Source organism: Eulemur rufifrons, chromosome 19, assembly GCF_041146395.1.
Source record: "Eulemur rufifrons isolate Redbay chromosome 19, OSU_ERuf_1, whole genome shotgun sequence".
Taxonomy (NCBI): Eukaryota; Metazoa; Chordata; class Mammalia; order Primates; family Lemuridae; genus Eulemur; species Eulemur rufifrons.
In genome coordinates, this window is record NC_091001.1 from 48,842,192 (window position 1) to 48,860,340 (window position 18,149).

Here is an 18,149-nt window from a genome sequence, read left to right on the forward strand (position 1 = left end):
AAGCTACAGACTGTGAGAAAGCATTTATAAAGCACTGATTAGTTTCCTATTACTGCTGTAACAAATTACCCCAAACTTAGTGGCTTAAAACATCACAAGTTTATTCTCACAGTTCTGGGGTCTGAAATTTAAAATCAGGGTGTCAGCAGGACTGGACTCTCTCTGGAGGCTTCCGAGGAGCATCCATTTCCTTTCCTTTTTCGGCTGTTAGAGGTTGTCCACATTCCTTGGCTGGTGGCTCCTTCTTGAAATCACTTCAAATCTCAGTTTCTATTGTCACATCTCCTACTCTGTCCCTGAGCCTCCCACCTCTCTGAGGATGCTTGTGATTACAGTGGACTCACTCAGATAATCTGGGATAATCTCCCCATCTCAAGGTCCTTAACATAATCACATCTGCAAAGTCTCTTTTGCTATATAAAGTTACATACAGGTTCTGGGGATTAGGATGTGGAAGTCCTGGAGGAGCTGACAAAGGACTCATACCTAGAAACTATAAAGAACTCTCAAAACTCAACAGTATAAAAAACAAGCAATCTTATTAGAAAATGAACAAAAAATGAGGCATTTCTCTAAAGAGGATACACAGATGGTGAATAAGCACATGAAAAGATGTTCCACATCACTGGCCATCAGGGAAATGCAAATAAGGACTATGATGAGATATCAATACGCAGCTATTAGAACAGCTAAAATAAAAAATAGTATAACATTAAATGCTGGTGAAGATGTGGAGAAATTGGATCTTTCATACATTGCTGGTGGAAATACAACATGGTACAGCCACTCTGGAAAATAATTTGGCAGTTTCTTTAAAAAATTAAACATACACTTGCCATATAACCTATACAACTTAATTGCACTCCTGGGTGTCTAACCAGAGAAATGAAAACTTATAAACTTATATCCAAACAAAAATCTGCACATGACTGTCCATAGAAGATTTGTTTGCAAAAGCCAGTAATAAGCAAAATGCCCCTAATAGCTGAATGGTTAAATAAACCGTGGTATTCCATACTATGGAATACCACTCTGCAATAAAAACGAATAAACTGTTGATACACCCAAGAACCCGATGAATCTCCAGAGAATTAAGTGAGTGTAAACAGCCCATCTCAAAAGGCTACATATTGTATAATTCCATTTATATATCATTTTTAAATTGACAAAATTATACATTTGGAGAACAATTTAATGGTTGTCAGGGATTTGGGATGGTGGAGGGGGGCTGGGTGTGACTTTAAAGGGGTAGCCTGAGATACTAAGACACTAAGAGGAAGATCTTTGTGGTGATGGAACAGTTCTGTGTCTTGATTGAAGTGGCAGTTGTACAAATCCATGCATGTGATAAGATGACATAGAACTATACATGGACATTATGCCAATGCCAAATTCTGGTTTTGATACTGTACTATAATTATGTACGAGTGGAAACTGGGTGAAGGGTATGGGAGACCTCTCTGTACTCTCTTTGCAGCTTCCTGTGAATCTGTAACTATTTCAAAGTAAAAAGTTAAAAATTAAGTTAAAAAATAAATATAAGGGAATGAATTAAAAAGAAAAAATAAAAAGAAGGGGGGGGGAGAGAGAGAGCGAGAGAGAGAGAGAGAGAGAGAGAGAGGAGAACCCATCAGAGTGGAAGAGCAGCTAGATGGCCGTTGCGGATTAGGGCTGGAGCCGAGCCAGGCAGCCCAGGGGCGGGGAACGATGAGTGTGGGGCAGCTGGCAGCACCAGTTTATCTTCCGAGATCACATTCTGGTCTCTATTTCTGATTCCATTTTGGCCTCCTTGGGTAAACCTAAGCAGCTATCCAGCTACAACAGCATCCCCCACTCCCAATAAAACCTGCCCTTAGGAACGCTTCTAACATCTGTCCTCCCTCTTTTCAGGGACTAATTTTTCATGGTGGAATGAAGGCAAGATAAAATCAGTCCATGTATCAGCAAAGGCGGGTGGGATTTGGGGGTGAGACAATATTGAGAGGCAATTTTACATATATTATCTTATTGATTGCGTATAGGGCATTGGTGCTCTGTTTTTCAGATGAGGAAACTGAGACTTGGAAAAATTACCTAACTTTCCCAAAGTAGCCTAGCTGGTGCAGGTCCAGGCAGAGTTACTCCTTAGTCCTCTTGAAGCCACCCAGCCCTTGGTAGTACATGGCTGCCTCCTTGACCTTTGGGAGACTCGGGCAACCAATCTGCAGTGGCTGTGGACAGGGACAAGCTGAGGCCTCCCTTGGAGCAGTGCTATGTGGTCCTTGGACTTGGTGCCTGTGTAAAAAGCCCTTCCCTCACTCCAAGATAAGGAAAAGTATTTCTCTATATTTTTTCTTGATTATTTTATGTTTTTGGACAATATTAAATCCTTAATACATCTGGAATTTCTTTTGGTGTCTGATGTGACACGAGTATCTATTAAAAAAATTTAAACTAATTATTATGTATTTATTTATGATAAATGGTACTTACATTTTTTTCAGCACTGATTTGAAATGCCACCTTTATCATACATATACATAATGACAAAAGTTTGGATCTATTTCTAATCAATTCCATTGATCCAGCTGGCTATTCTAGCACTAGCTCCAAACTAAAATTTATTGTGGATTTACGAGGTGCTTTGGTATCTGGTAGTGTGAACATTTGTGATGGTTAATTTTGGGTGTCATTTTGCCTAGATTAATGGCTACCCAGATAGCTGGTAAAGCATTATTTCTGGGTTTGTCTGCTAGGGTATTTCCAAAAGAGATTAGCATTTGAATTAGTGAACTGAGTAAGGAAGATCTACTCTCATCCAATGTGGGCGGGCACCATCCAATTGGCTGAGGGCCCAGACAGAACAAAAAGGCAGAGGAAAGGCAAATTCACTCTCTTTCTTCTGGAGGAGTCCCAGTTTGGACATCAGAACTCTAGGTTCTCTGGCCTTTGGACTCTGGGAATTGCACCAGCAGTCCCTGGGTTCTCAGGCTCTTGGACTTGGACTGAGCCATGCTAACAGCTTCCCTCGTTCTCCAACTTGCAAATGGCATATCGTGGGACTTCTCAGGCTTCATAATCTCATGAGCCAATTCCCCTGATAAATCCCCTCTCATATATCTGCATCTATATATATCCTATTGATTCTGTCTCTCTGGAAAACCCTAACATGACATTCGTCTCTAAATTTTTTTGAATATTTCTACTATTTATTTTTCTAGAATGAATTTGTTAGTTTCAAATGATAATTTCATTGGGGTCTTAATTTAAATTGCACTAAATATATAAATTAATTTGGAGGATAATTGTCATTTTTACAATTTTGAACATTTCTATCCAGGAGCATGGCATATCTCTCATCTTATCTAAGACATTTTATTTCCACTAGTAGAGATTGGTAGTTTTCTATATATAGGTTCTGTACATTCCTTGCTAAATTTATTCTTTTTTTTTTTTTTTTTTGAGACAGAGTCTCACTCTGTTGCCCAGGCTAGAGTGAGTGCCGTGGCGTCAGCCTAGCTCACAGCAACCTCAAACTCCTGAGCTCAAGCGATCCTCCTGTCTCAGCCTCCCAAGTAGCTGGGACTACAGGCATGCACCACCATGCCCGGCTAATTTTTTCTATATATATTTTTAGCTGTCCATATAATTTCTTTCTATTTTTAGGAGAGATGGGGTCTCGCTCTTGCTCAGGCTGGTCTCGAACTCCTGAGCTCAAACGATCCGCCCACCTCGGCCTCCCAGAGTGCTAGGATTACAGGCGTGAGCCACCGCGCCCGGCCTAAATTTATTCTTAAACATGTTTTGTTCTGGCATACTGCTGCTTAACAAACGACTCTGAAACTCAAGTGTCTTAAAATGATAACCATTTTATTATATTGCGCCTATCTTGTGGGACAGGAATTTACTTAACAAATTTTTTTTAATTGCTGTAAAATACACATAAATATAAAATTTACTGTTTGTATTAGTCAGAGTTCTTCAGAGAAACAGAATCCATAGGATACATATATATATGATGAGATTTATCATGAAGAATTGACTCATGCAATTATGGAGACTGAGAAGTCTATAGGCTGGAGAGACCTGGGAGAGGCTGGGATGTGATTCAGTCTGGGTCCAAAGGCCTGAGACCTTGGGGAACTGATGATATAAATCCCAGTTTGAGGGCAGCAGAAGATTAAAGATGTCCCAGTTCAAGCTGTGAGGCAAGGTAAAAGGGAGTGAATTCCTCCTTTCTCCACCATTTATTCTATTCAGGCCTTCAGTGGCTTAGACATGCCCACCCACATTGGAGAGGGCAATCTATGAGTCCACTGATTCAAACGGTACTCTCATCCAGAAACACCCTCATAGACACACCAGGAACAACGTTTAACTGGGCCTCTCATGGCCCACTCAAGTTGACACATAAAATTAACCATCACAGGCTCATATCAAGATAAGCATTTTTTCTTTTACCAATTAACATGCTGAATTATGGCAGTAGATTTTCTGATATTGAAATTTTGTTGTATTTTTATAATAAACTTAATTGGCCATGTTGTAGTATTATTTTAATATACTTCTTGATTAAATTTGCTAGTATTTTATATAGAATTTTATCACAATATTCACAATAGATTTTGTTTTCAGGATTATATTGGCTTTGTAAAATGTATTGGGGGGTGTATTAGTCACAGTTCTCCATAGAGAACTATAGAGACAGAACCAATAGGACATGTATATGTGTGTGTGTGTGTGTGTGTATACAAAGTTGGCCCTCTGTGTTGGTGGGTTCTGCACACCAATTCAACTAATTATGGATCAAAAATATTGGATTAAACTGAGACCCCATCTTTATAAAAAATATTGGTTGTACATGCCTGTAGTCCCAGCTACTCTGGAGGCTGAGGCAGGAGGATCACTTGAGCCCAGGAGTTTGAGGCCACAGTAAACTATTATCATGCCACTGCACTCCAGCATGGATAACACAGAGAGATCCTATCTCTAAAAAAAAAAAAATTCTTTTAAAACAAGCATATGTACTGAACATGAACAGCTACAGACTTTTTTCTTGTCATTATTCCCTAAACAATACAGTATAACAACTATTTACATAGCATTTACATTGTATTAGGTATTATAATTAATCCAGAGATGATTGAAAGTACACAGGAGGATATGCCTGGGTTATATGCAAACTTGACACTATTTTCTATCATGGATTGAGCATCTGTGGATTTTGCTATCTGTAGAGAGTCCTGGAACCAAACTTGCACTGATACTGAGGGACAGTTGTCTATCGATAGATGAGAGGGATTCATTAGGGGAATTGGTTCCTGTTGTTATGGAGGCTGAGAAAGCCCATGACAGGCCATCTGCAAGCTGGAGACTCTGGGATGCTGGTAGCATGGCTCAGTTCAAGTTCAAAGACCCCAGAACCAGGGAAGCTGGTGGTGTAACTCTCAGTCCAAGGCCAAAGTCCTGAGAACCTCCTGGGAGGGGTCAGGGGCTGCTGATGTAAGTTCCAGAGTCCAAAATCTTGGGAGCCTAGAGTTCGTTGTCCAAAGAGAGGAGAAGGGTGTCCCAGCTCCAGGAGAGAGAAAGAAAAGAACTTGACCTTCCTTTGCCTTTTTGTTCTATCCAGGCCCCCAGCTGATTGGATGGTGCCTGCTCACGTGGAGGGCAGATCTTCCCCACTCAGTCCACCCACTCACATGCCAATCTCCTCCGAAAACACCCTCCCAGACATACCCCAAAATAATGCTTTACCAGCTCTCTAGGTACAGTAGTCCCCTCTTATCCTCACTTTCACTTTCTGTAGTTTCAGTTACATCAGGTCAACTTCGTCTGAAATATTACATGGAAAATTCCAGAAGTAAACAATTTATAACTTCCAAATGACACACCATTCTGAGTATCCTGATGAAATCTCACGCCTTTCCACTCTGTCCCTCCCAGGATGTGAATCATCCCTTTGTCCAACATATCCACGCTGTCTATACCAGCTGCCGTTAGTCAGTCATCAGCAGCCACCTCAGTTATCCGACTGACTGTCCCAGTGTTGAAGTGCTTCTGTTCAAGTAACCCTTGTATGGCTTAGTAATAGTGCCAAAGTGAAAGAGCAGTGATGCTGGCGTGTTGTTACAATTGTCCGTTTTATTGTTAGTTATTGTAGTTAATCTCTTACTGTCCCTAATTTATAAATTAAACTTTATCATAGGTGTGTAGGTATAGGAAAAAACAGTATATGTAGGATTCGGTACTATCTGCAGTTTCAGGCATCCACTGGGAGTCTTGGAATGTATCTTCGGTGGACGAGGAGGGACTGCTGTATTCCTTAATCCAGTTAAGTTGACAGCTGAAATTAACCATTGCAGGAGGCATATGTCCTTTTCTAGCTACTGAAACAAATTTTGAGGTATTGAAGTTATTGCTTTCTTGCAGCTTTGAAAGAAATCATCTGTGAAACCATCTGGGCCTGGCACTCTTCTAGGTGGTAACAATGTGCGTGTGCGTGAGTGTGTGTGTGTGTGTGTGTGTGTACATGTGTGATGTTACTCAGAGTATAAAGACTTATGGCTGATTTTTAAATAGTAGACTTCAATATTAAACTACTCTCTTTAATTATGTGATGTTTTCTGGCTTGAATTTTACTTTGTTTGATATTAACATCCTAATCTTACTTTTCTGAAGAAAACTGTTGCAGATGTGTCGTTCCTGAAAAAAGTATGATTGAAAGTGGTTTTGACTCAGTCTGAGAATCTTTCACAAGGATTTTAAAAAATAAATTTATATTCATGGTAAAAAAAATTTCCTTAGTCTTATTTCTGTCATCTTGAATTATGCTCTTTGAAAAAATGCTTCCTTGTTTAGTCTTCTGTTTACCATCTTTTCTTAAATGAACTGTATTTTCTTTGATTTTTGTATTCCATAGAATTAGGCTCAGCTGCATATGACAGAAAACCCCCTAAAACCTAGTGACTTAAATATCATAATAGAAGCTTATTCCTTTCTCTGCATAGTAAGTCTCAAAGTGGTAACCCAGGCCTGACCCATCTCTGAGATCTTGGGCTCAGAACAAAAACTCCTTCCAGCCTTCTGCTTCACCATCCAGCATCTACTTTCTATCCTTAGGGCCATTTCCAGGCCCCAGGTGGGGGTGGGAGCAGGACTTCTGCATTCAGTGTTTCTGCTCTCAGCAGCCTGGCGTGGGATGGATGGGTGCCCAGATCTAGGGAGACAATGCCTGCTGGAATGCGGGTGCCTGTGTGGATGACGTGGAAAATAAATCCTCAAATGCTGTGATGGCTCATTTTATGTGTCAACTTGGCTAGACTGTGGTGCCCAGTTATTTGGTGAAATACAGTCTAGATATTGCTATGAAGGTATTTCGTGAAGGTGGATGTGATTAACATTTACAATCAGTTGATTTAAAGAAAAGATTATTGGTGTGGGTGGACCTCATCCCATCAGGTGAGGCCTTAAAAGCAAAACCTGCAGTTTCCCTGAGAAGAAGGAATTCTACCTTAGCACTATAACATGGAAGAACTGCCTGAGATTCCAGACTGTTGACCTGCTCTGTGGATTTCAGACTTCGAGCTCCCACATTTTTATGAGCCAATTCTTTAAAATCTCTCTCTTTGTATATGTATGTGTATACACACATATGTATAGTGTGTGTATATGTGTATGTATATGTATCTCCTATTTGCTCTGTTTCCCTGGAAAATTCTGATATAAACACTGAACACAGTTTTGGGACTCAGGAATGGCTTCAGCTATTACTATGGATGTCGCCCCACTCTGAAGCCTGTTTACACATCCCCTGAGATTCAGCTTCCTCACTCGGCCCCTAAGCCCTGTTGCTGAGTCCAACCCACCACGGCTTTCAGGCTGGAATGTCTGAGCTGTAACTTATTGTGTTCAAGGTTTGGTTTTCTATTTGCTTTAATGGATCATTCTAAAGGTAAATATTTCATAAATAGCCCAGTTCACTTTACTGTTTTTTGAAATTATTATTTCTTCAAAATAATATAAAGATAAAAGAACTTCACGATGTGTCAGATCCATTGTCAGTTTAGACCACATGTCTGGTTTTCCATAGTGTTGGACTTAGAGTAGTACTTATGTATTGCTCTCTCCTTTTTAAAAAGCCATACTCTGTGAATGGTGATATATTATTATTTTTATTTTTTTAACTTTTTATTTTGCAATAATTTCAAACTTACAGAAAACTTACAGTAATAGTACAAAGATCTATACTCCCTCTACCTGGATTCAACTATTAATATTTTGCTACATTGGCTTTCTCTCCCTCTATACACATGCGTGCACGCGTGCGGGCACACACACACACACACACACATTATTTTGCTGAATTAGTTGAGAGTAAGTTGCAGACATGCACCCCTTCATTCCTAAATACTTCAACCTGTGCCTCCCAAGGACAGGACATTCTCTTATATAATCACAGTACAATGATCAAAATCAGGAAATTTAGCACTGCTAGAATGTTATTCCTTAATAACAGTCCAATTTTAATTATAAATTTCTAATTTAATTCAAATTTCACCAATTATCCAATAATGTTTTTGATGGCAATTAGCTTTCCAATGCAGAATTCAATGCTGAATAAAGCAATGCGTTTGGTTGTTGCATGTCTTTAGTCTTTTAAAATCTGAACAACCTTTCTTTATCTTTCGTCATCGTGACATTTTCAAAGGGTATAGGCCAGTTGTTTGTAGAATGTCCTTCACATTTGGTTTGTCTGGTGTTTCTTCATGATTGGACTCATGTTATGCATTTTTGGCAGGAATCACGAATGTGATGGTGAATTCATTTCAGTGTATCATATCAGGAAGTACATAATGTTGCTTTCTTCCATTATTGGTGATGCCAACTTTAATCTGATCTTTTTTTTTTAATGATAGCATACAACCTAGGTTTAAAACAATCTCCGCCAGCCGGGCTTGGTGGCTCACGCTGTACTCCTAGCAATCTGGGAGGCGGAGGCCCGAGGATCACTTGAGGTCAGGAGTTTGAGACCAGGCTCAGCAAGAGCGAGACTTCGTCTCTACTAAAAATAGAAAAAAATTAGGCAGATAACTAAAAATAGAAAAACTAGCTGGGCATGGTAGCACATGCCTGTAGTTCCAGCTACTCGGGAGGCTGAGGCAGGAGGATTGCTTGAGCTCCGGAGTTTGAGGTTGCTGTGAGCTAGGCCGATGCCACCCAGGCAACAGAGTGAGACACTGTCTCGAACAAAAAAACAAAAACAACAATCTCTGTCTTCCCTTCCCCTAGCCAGAGTGATTAAATCAAGGATGGGCCTCTGGCTTAATTCAGGCCAGTGAAAGACAGGCCCAGGGTTTTTGTTTGAACTGGATGAAGAAGAAAGTCCTCTGTTTTCTGCTGTTCCTATACCTGGGAGGAATGTAATCTTTGAGCTGTAGGAGCCATCATGTCACCATGAGGGGTGAGTCAGCCCGGGAATGAAGAAGCAGAGCTGAGAGATGGAGAAACAGAAACATCAGGTCCTTGTGACATCATTGGGCTTTCTCCATCAGCCACACCTGAAGCAAAACCTACTCCACAGACTTCTCATTTATGTGAGTAAATAAATCTCTTTTGCTTAAGCTGGGTTAGAGAGAGTGGTTTTGTTTTGGGTTTTTTTTTTTTTTGTCTTTTTTGGTCACCAAACCAAAGAATCCTCACGATACAATTACACACTTTACTGATTTTTTTCTAAGAACAAGCCAGATCAACTAACCTGAACAACTGAGTAGCAGGAAACAAAATAAAGGATAGCTTGGCAAGGAGATAACATTCGGACAAAAAAAAAAAAAAAAAGACTCAAAGAATAGGTTCTTTTTAGTACAGATGCCTCAGATGAAGGTCTTGTGGCTGCATTGATGCAAGAGTAAGAGTTTTTCTTGGCTGGGCACGGTGGCTCATGCCTGTAATCCTAGCACTCTGGGAGGCCGAGGCGGGTGGATCGCTCGAGGTCAGGAGTTCGAGACCAGCCTGAGCAAGAGCGAGATCCCGTCTCTACTAAAAATAGAAAGACATTATATGGACAACTAAAAATCTATATAGAAAAAATTAGCCGGGCATAGTGGCACATGCCTGTAGTCCCAGCTACTCGGGAGGTTGAGGCAGTAGGATCGCTTAAGCCAAGGAGTCTGAGGTTGCTGTGAGCTAAGCTGACGCCACGGCACTCACTCTAGCCTGGGCAACAAAGTGAGACTCTGTCTCAACAACAACAACAACAAAAAAGAGTTTTTCTTGGCAGAATTGTCTTCCTAGAGAACAAGATTCTCCACAATATAGAAAAAATTCTTAGTTATGCATGGGGTGTTTGATAACCTTAACTAGCATTCATAGGGCCAATGGTCTGCAATCTTCTAAATCTTCTAACTGATAGTCAGGCCAAGGAGCCAAGTCCTTCTGATCTTGCTGATTTTTGTGAAACACACCAATTTAGCCTTAAAGAGATAGACAAGGATGCCGCAGGATTTCAGAGTAAATGCTGAGTAAAGTCAGGGTGGAGCCAACACAGCCGTCTCTCAGACAACGTTAAAGTCTTGGTATTCTGAACTTTGTTGGGAAGGTAAAAAAAAAAAAATAAGCTTAGTGCCCTTTCAGTTTTAAGTCAGGATACAGAATTCTATGATCCCATATTTTGTCATTATCTGTTATCTGTTCATCTGGGTTATCTGTTCATTTTACCTTTGAGAGAAGATTAAAAAGAATCCATTTTGTTTATCCTGAGCAAGTACCTAGTCTAGGACCCCCCAGTACTTAGCAGATGCTGAATAAATTGTGGTTGAATAAATGGAGAAAGCAATGGATCAGTTAATAACTACAGCTCCGTTAGTCTGTCTGGCCCTAACTAGCTGTTGATTCCCACCAACCCAGCCTGCTTTTCTCCCCCCATGTGCTTCCACCCAGACTCCCACCAGTGTGTGCTCTCTGGGTGTGCTTGGTACAGGTTCTCTGACACTGTGATGTCTTCCAAATTCACCCTGACCTTCTCAGGGATCGTAGCCACAGGCACCAACTTTATTATGGCCTAGTTTTATTGTCTCTCTTTACAATGTGTTGGCCATAAAATTAATTTACGATACTTATTTGGGAACCTGTAAAAAAAAAAAAAAAACTTTCTCCAAAGTACTGTGTCTCCCTATGTACTTTCTGGGAAATGTCCTGGCTATAGAATGCTTTAGTCTTCCCCTCTGCAACTGAAGGTAGAAAAACGAAGTCACACAGACAAATAAAAGTTTCTGTTTGTCTGTAATTTGCCCACATAATCTGAAGTCTTGCTAATTCTCCCTCTGCAATATCTTTTATATCGGCCCTGCTTTCCTATCCCTGTAGTTAGTGGTGGGCTGGAGCCAACTGGCACCAGCTTGCAAAGAGCCAATTATTAAATTTGCAGAAAGCAGGCAAGTTGGTTGTTAAACTGTCGGCAGCTTGAAATTGGCAATATTTATACCACAGAAATCAGCAAATGCTACAAATCAGCTCCTCCCACCTCTACCCAGAACCAAGCGGACTGCTAGATACTTGCTCATACTGTTAATATTATGTAAAGGTCTTTCTCTGATTCAAGTCCTCACTCCCTCTCGTCTGGACTATTACAATATCCTACTAACCAGTATCTCTGCACTTGGATTCTTCTCATTCCAGCTGATCATTGTTAGAATACTTGTGACTATAAGTAACAGAAAACCCAACTATAGACTTCTTAAATATAAGAAAACTTTATTATTTCACAGATCTTATTTCACAGATAAGGCACTCTCAGGAAAACTCAGCAGCTCAAGGGCTTTTTCACCAAGTACCCAGATTTTTTTCATTCTTCAACTTTGCCACCCTCAGCATGTTAGCATTTCCCCTAATGGCTTCAAGATGACTGTCATCATTCAAGCAGTACATTCTCACACCATGACGTTAGTACTTTTTCGTTATGTCCTTCTTAAAGTGCAAATACGAGCTTCCAAGAAGCCTCTATGCAGGCTTCCTCTTGGGTCTCCTTGGCCAGAATCACAGCGCCACCTTTTCTTAAGTCAGTCACTGGCAAAGGTAATGGAATTATCAGGATTAGTTCAGATCACTGGTTTCCAAACCACTAGAACCAACACCTCCTTATATATAAAATATTTTATAATACTCCTCTTTCCTGAAATGAAAATGAAAGATAATAAAGCCTGCCCCAACACACATTTTAGAAACATAAATCTATATAAACCCTAGCTGGAATATGAAGGTAAAATAAAGAAACTTAATTTATAAAAAATCATAGGTATATACATTTTAATGTATATGATATATTGTCTGATGGGTTCTAATTATTTCCTGTTTTCTCTATAACAGAATTATATATCCAAGCCTGATGGCTTGTGACTAACTAACCAAATTGATGTAAGTCTTGCTTTAAAATTTACTTTGGCCAACTTTGGCCAAATTTTACTTTGGTAATGTGAATGGAAGTGCCACATCTGAGAAGAGCTTGAAAAGCCATTGTGTGACTCTGCCACTCCTTTTTCCCTCTGCCAAAACAAAAGCATGTCCCAGATCGAGGCTGCTCCTCTACCCTGGCTCTCAGAATGAGAAAGACACGTGGAAGAGAAGCGGAGCTGCAACTGATGTGTAATGTGAACAAAAAATAGATTTCTGTTATTGTATGCCAGTGAGATTTTGGGGGTTGTTTGTTACTGCAGCATAACCTATCAAAAGCTGACTAATACAAAATGGCACAACAACATTCTAGAATATAAAGAGGCAGTTTGCACTTTGTGTATGTTTTTACCTACACATAGCATTACCATGATCCATCAGCTTCAGATAAACACTGATACAATTGTGTTGTATGAAACAATCCGGAAACCAAGAGGACATTGCTGTTAGCGCTATGATTTTCTGCAATGGTGATCAACTCTTAGTGAAGCTGTAAGTTAAAAATAGGCATCTCTAGGCCGGGCGCGGTGGCTCACGCCTGTAATCCTAGCACTCTGGGAGGCCGAGGTGGGCGGATCGTTTGAGCTCAGGAGTTCGAGACCAGCCTGAGCAAGAGCGAGACCCCACCTCTACTAAAAATAGAAAGAAATTATATGGACAGCTAAAAAAAATATATATAGAAAAAATTAGCCGGGCATGGTGGCACATGCCTGTAGTCCCAGCTACGCGGGAGGCTGAGACAGTAGGATCGCTTGAGCTCAGGAGTTTGAGGTTGCTGTGAGCTAGGCTGACGCCACGGCACTCACTCTAGCCTGGGCAACAGAGTGAGACTCTGTCTCAAAAAAAAAAAAAACAAAAAACAAAAAAAAAAACAAAAAAATAGGCATCTCTGAATTTATATTTGCAAGTTTGCATTCTTGGAAAATGAAGTCTATAATAAAATTGGCAAAATCAGTTGTTCCTAGACTCATATGAGATGTTTCACCTACATGAATAGAAGTCATGTGTCTATTTACATAAAGTTCAAAAACAGGCAAAATATATATATGTTGTCAGAACATACAATAGGTATGTAGACTAGAAGGAGGCACAAGGGTGTGTTCAGTTTATGAAGATTCATCAAACTGTCCACTTATGTACATTTTTCCATATGTATGTTATAGTACAGTAAAGAGTTTTAAAAAAGGCATGCAGGGCATGAAACAGATCTTTGATGTGTAGGATTGTCCTATGCATTGCAGGATGTTGAGCATTCCTGGTCTCTGTCCATGAACTGTTAATAGTGTCCCCTAACGATTTTGGCAACCAAAACAAAATGTCCTCACAAATTTCTATAATGCTGAATTCCTGAGTGCTATAAGTTTACACTAATCAAGACTCACTTCCTGGGCTGGGCCCCTTGAAGCTTATCAACTGTCTGATACCTGAATAAATTGGTCTTCCATTGTCCATTCTTCATAAGCAGGGTGGAAGGAGATGAGGCATGGGTGGTGGTGTTGGCATTGTGTTGTCGTCGGTAGTGAAGATGATAGTGATGGTGGCAGTGGTGAAGGTGATGGCAGTGGTGATGATGGAGGCGGTGGTGATGGTGATGGCCATGGTGATGATGGTAGTGATGGTGGTGGTGATGGTAGTGGCTGGGTAGATAACCACCCCGTCTGTAACAGTATCCTCCAGATGCTACCACATACATCTCAGATCACTTTGCCCTGCCCCTCATATCTCCAGTGGCTCCCAACTCTCTATAGATAAAACACATCCAACTTACCTTATAGGCTAATTTTGAGGCTGCTTCAGTTTTCGCTGAACCATTATTGCCTTTCCCTTCACTGAACGTATCACTACGTGTTGCCCCTCCTGTTGAGACAGCCCTGCTTTCATTTTCACTTCTCTGAGTCTTCATTCAAATTAATTCCTCTTCTATGAAGCAGCCCCCTGTCCTGAGTTAACCATTCCTTTGTCTACCTTCCCATGGTTCTTTACTTATATCTCTCTTTAGCATTCATTTCTTTCTGCCTTTTGTATAGTTAGTTGGCACGTGTCTTTTAAGCTTCCACAGGCCTTGTACTGTGATAGGCACTCACAGGCTGCTAAACAAATGCATGCTGAATTAAACTGAACAAGAACACAGCTTCTGAATTTCACAGAAATCAGCAAATCAGCACCCCAATATCCAAAATCTTTTAACTGGCTGAGACCTATAGTTGCCATCTGGCAATTTCTACCCATCGCCTCAATTGTGAATTAACTGTACTTCCTCTCATTGTAATAAGATTGTGTCCTGGACTGGGCTCAGGGAAGGAAATGAAGATGTTTGGCTTCCCTGAACCATAGTAACTTCCACAAATTCATCATGCTAGGGCCCTATCACTGCACACGGGAATCAACAAGACAGAGGGGGAGGGCAACTGGTGGCAGCTCGGCTTTAGCAGGGCCAAGATGGAGAAGGTGAAGCCAGGTGATTCTTCAGTTACAATTCAATAAACACTCAGAGTGTCTATTATGTGCTGGCTAGTGTGGGAGTCACCAGTGTCAATCAGTAGGAATCCTTCCCTGTTCGCTGTACCCAGGAAGGTGATCATGTGTCTAGGTACCAGGAGGGAGGTGCAGATAGGGGCTGAGAGGAGGAATGTCTTTGGGCCTCAGTTTCCACGGGCAGTAGCTTCCTTGGTCTGGGTGTCCCAACTCTGGTCTGCTGTGGCTGCCCGTCTCTAGACTAGATTTGAAATTCCTTGTGGACGGGGATGGTACCTCATTTGAATTAACTGCCCTCACACAGTGCCTAGCCCCTTGGGGCCTGGCAAAAACGTGAAACAAATCACCAAGCAATGTGTCACTCTTTCCTCCCTCCATAAAGTAAACTCCACCCCCTGGAATGAAAAGCCAGTTTCTTCTGTTCCTGAATGCCTTGTAGCCCCAGGCTCCAGGCCCCTCTGGGCTGGTGCCACCCCTTCCTGTGGGTCCAGGGGTGTGACCCCATGGGGCTCTGCTGCCAGTGCCAACCCCCCCTTCACGTTCCCACCCTTCCTGCTGAGCACAGCACTGCACTCCCTCTAATGGCCAATGCTTTTGTGAGAGGTTCTGAGCGAGGGTTAAAAGACAAAAAGCTAGGCTCTCCGTCCCCCCCCCCCCCCCCCAGTCCTAAGTTCTAATGTGGGTTCATCTAGTTCCCGAGTTCCTGCTGCTGTTTCCCTAGATCCCGCCTTTGGTTTTGTTCTAACGCCTCTTTTTTTTTAAGCTCCAGAAGAAAGCCTTCTGGAGACTTTGTGACCTCACCCAATTTCCAACATTCCAGATTGTCTCTCCTCCCTTTCTTCCCAGACTTTCAATCACTGTTCTCTTCTGGGCAAATCAGCTATGAGAAGGCGAGAGGGAAACCAGTGGGACTCCAAAAGCTTATTAAAACCAAACCCTGCTCTTTTTCCCAAACAGCTTGCAAGAGACAAAGTTGGGTTAAATTTTACATGGATTGCATTAAGAGCAGGAGCTAGGCAGCTAATAAGCCATGAATTCTTATGGAGAAGCAGATATAGCCAAAATTAAAAATGGTCCCTCCGAGCCAGCCCATTCTGCGACCCCCCTCCTCCCTCCTGCGGCAGGAACTCGATTCGACGAGTGGGGCTTTGCTGCAGCGGCACTACCCACGCATACTCAACTAAGAGACTCAGACCACGCCAGCCATGCCACGAGGTGTGTTTTATTTTCATTAATCATACAAACAATTTTCTATAATATCCCAGGGCAAACCGGAGAATTTGGCAGTCTGATTAGGGGTCCCCTCAAAGACCCACAGGCCGGTGGCATCGGCGCGGAGTGCCCGGGTTCACAGTGCAGCTTGTGGCTCGTGTCCATCTTGCAGGTGGCTCTTCCTCCACATCACGACTGGGGTCTCGAAGATGACGGGGATAGGGAATCCTCCAAGCTCTTAGGAAATTTCACTCCGCTTCTCCTGCTCAATGGCTGTGGAGAGCGGGAAGCGGTCACGGGAGGGTGAGGCTACCTTGCAACCCCCCAACCGTGGCACCCACTAAGTCGGGGATTAAGAAAGAAGCTTGGGGTTGGGGAGGGACAAGGCGCTTTGTGTAACTGACAGGGTGGCTAGGGCCACCCAGAACAGGGGCATCGGCCGGGGGTGGGGTGGGTCTGCAAGGGAAGGGCAGGGTGAGGGGCTGGGCTGGGGGCCCGGGAGGCGGGGGCACACTCACTCTCTTTGGTCGGCAGGGTGTTCTTCTCCTGCGTCTCCGTCTTCTTCAGCTTGGCCTTATCGAAGCTGGCGATTTCCCCCATGTCCGGTTTGTCTGCCATTTTCTTAAAACAATCCTAGTGGGCAAACCAAGGCGGTTGGCCCGGGGCTGGGGCCAGCGTCCCGCTCCGCGCACGGCCGACGCCTCTAGACGTGGCACTCGCGCCCGGGCGTTCCCGGCAGCCCCGAGGCCCGGGATCTGGGCGCGCCCCACACCCCGCTCCGAAGCCCCAGGGCGTGGTCCGCCGGCCCGACGTCCCGTCGGGGAAGGGCGCCTGTTGCGGCCGCGGCGCGCCCGCCCGATGCACCGGCTCCCACCCCACCCCGGCCGGGTGCCCCCCCCCGCGCCGCGCTCACCCTGGCGTCCCGCTCCGAGCCCGGGCTCCTGGTGCTCCCACTCGAGTTGCTGCAGCAAGAGACAAAAGAGCGGCGCCCGCCCCTCGCCTTATATACGCCGCGCCCCGCCCCGCCCCTCACCCGCCGCAGCGGGGGCGGCGCTGGCACCGGAGGGGCGGGGGTGGCGCGGGCGGCTTGTAGCCCCAGCGCGGTCTCCGCGGGGCTGCCAGCCGGGTTGGGCGCGGCTCCTCCCGCGCCCAGCGTCCCCGGCTCGCCGTGTCCCAGGCGTGGGGGCTGCAGGCGCTGCTTGGGTGGGCGCCAGGCCCCCGGGTTTTCTTTTTGGCTGCATTTCCCTCTCTCTGGGGAAGCTGCTGCTCAGCCCCGCAGAAAGGGTGTGGAGGCCGGAGGGGGAGGGGTGCGTGGTTTCGAGTGTGTGTATGCAGTGGGTAGTTGCGGGAGTGGATGCACGCGCGCTCTGCAGCAGTGGTTGGTCGCAGGAGACACCCCACCTGTGTCGCCCCCACGTTTCTCGCCTTTGCTCCTTTTTCCCTCTCCTTGGGGAGTTTGAGTCCTTCCTCGGTCTCGAACTAAAAGAAGCCAAGCCCAGGGCCTCGGGGGCGGGAGAGGGGGCCGGGGGCGCAAAGAGGTTTCCAGTGCTCTTGGCTCAGGTTGGGGGCCAGTTGCCCTCTCATTGTCGTCCCCCTTCCCGGATCTGGGCAGTTGCTGCAGGAGCCTTGGCGTGGTGGGTGCTCCCTAAATCCTGTTTGGAAGCATTGTCTGAAGGGCGGTGGTGAGAGCAGGGAGTCCAAGAGGGCTCTCAATGTTCCTTCTCTCCCAGGGTTCCTAGGAACACGGTATCAGCGGGTGCGATTTTCCTCCTTGAAGTTAACCTTGAAGATAATAGAGACCCATATGCCTACAAACGTTCTTATTTTTCTTATCAACGCATTATAGAAGTAGTATAATGCAGTTATTCAAATGTCTTAGACAAGTACTTTCAGCCTGTGCAACAGCTTTAGACAATAAGTTCCATGAATTAACAGCCCAGGGGGGTGAAGCTGATTATTCTTTTATTTGTCCTGAACTTTCCTTTTTCAAATGTGAAGGAGTATTACCAAGCCCTGTTTAAGTGGGATTTGGTGGAAAT

The 18,149-nt window shown here is 43.6% G+C and overlaps 1 protein-coding gene across 1 annotated transcript; it reads right to left on the reverse strand.

Annotated features, from left to right (window-relative positions):
- Window positions 1-16,100: 16,100 nt before the first annotated feature.
- TMSB10 (thymosin beta 10) lies at window positions 16,101-17,089 on the reverse strand. Its single transcript, XM_069494635.1, has 3 exons — window positions 17,024-17,089; window positions 16,629-16,743; window positions 16,101-16,383 (listed from the first exon to the last, which is right to left on the reverse strand). Exons 2-3 carry the CDS (start codon window positions 16,726-16,728, stop codon window positions 16,349-16,351), a joined length of 135 nt encoding a protein of 44 aa, XP_069350736.1. The 5' UTR covers window positions 16,729-16,743; window positions 17,024-17,089; the 3' UTR covers window positions 16,101-16,348.
- Window positions 17,090-18,149: the final 1,060 nt, after the last annotated feature.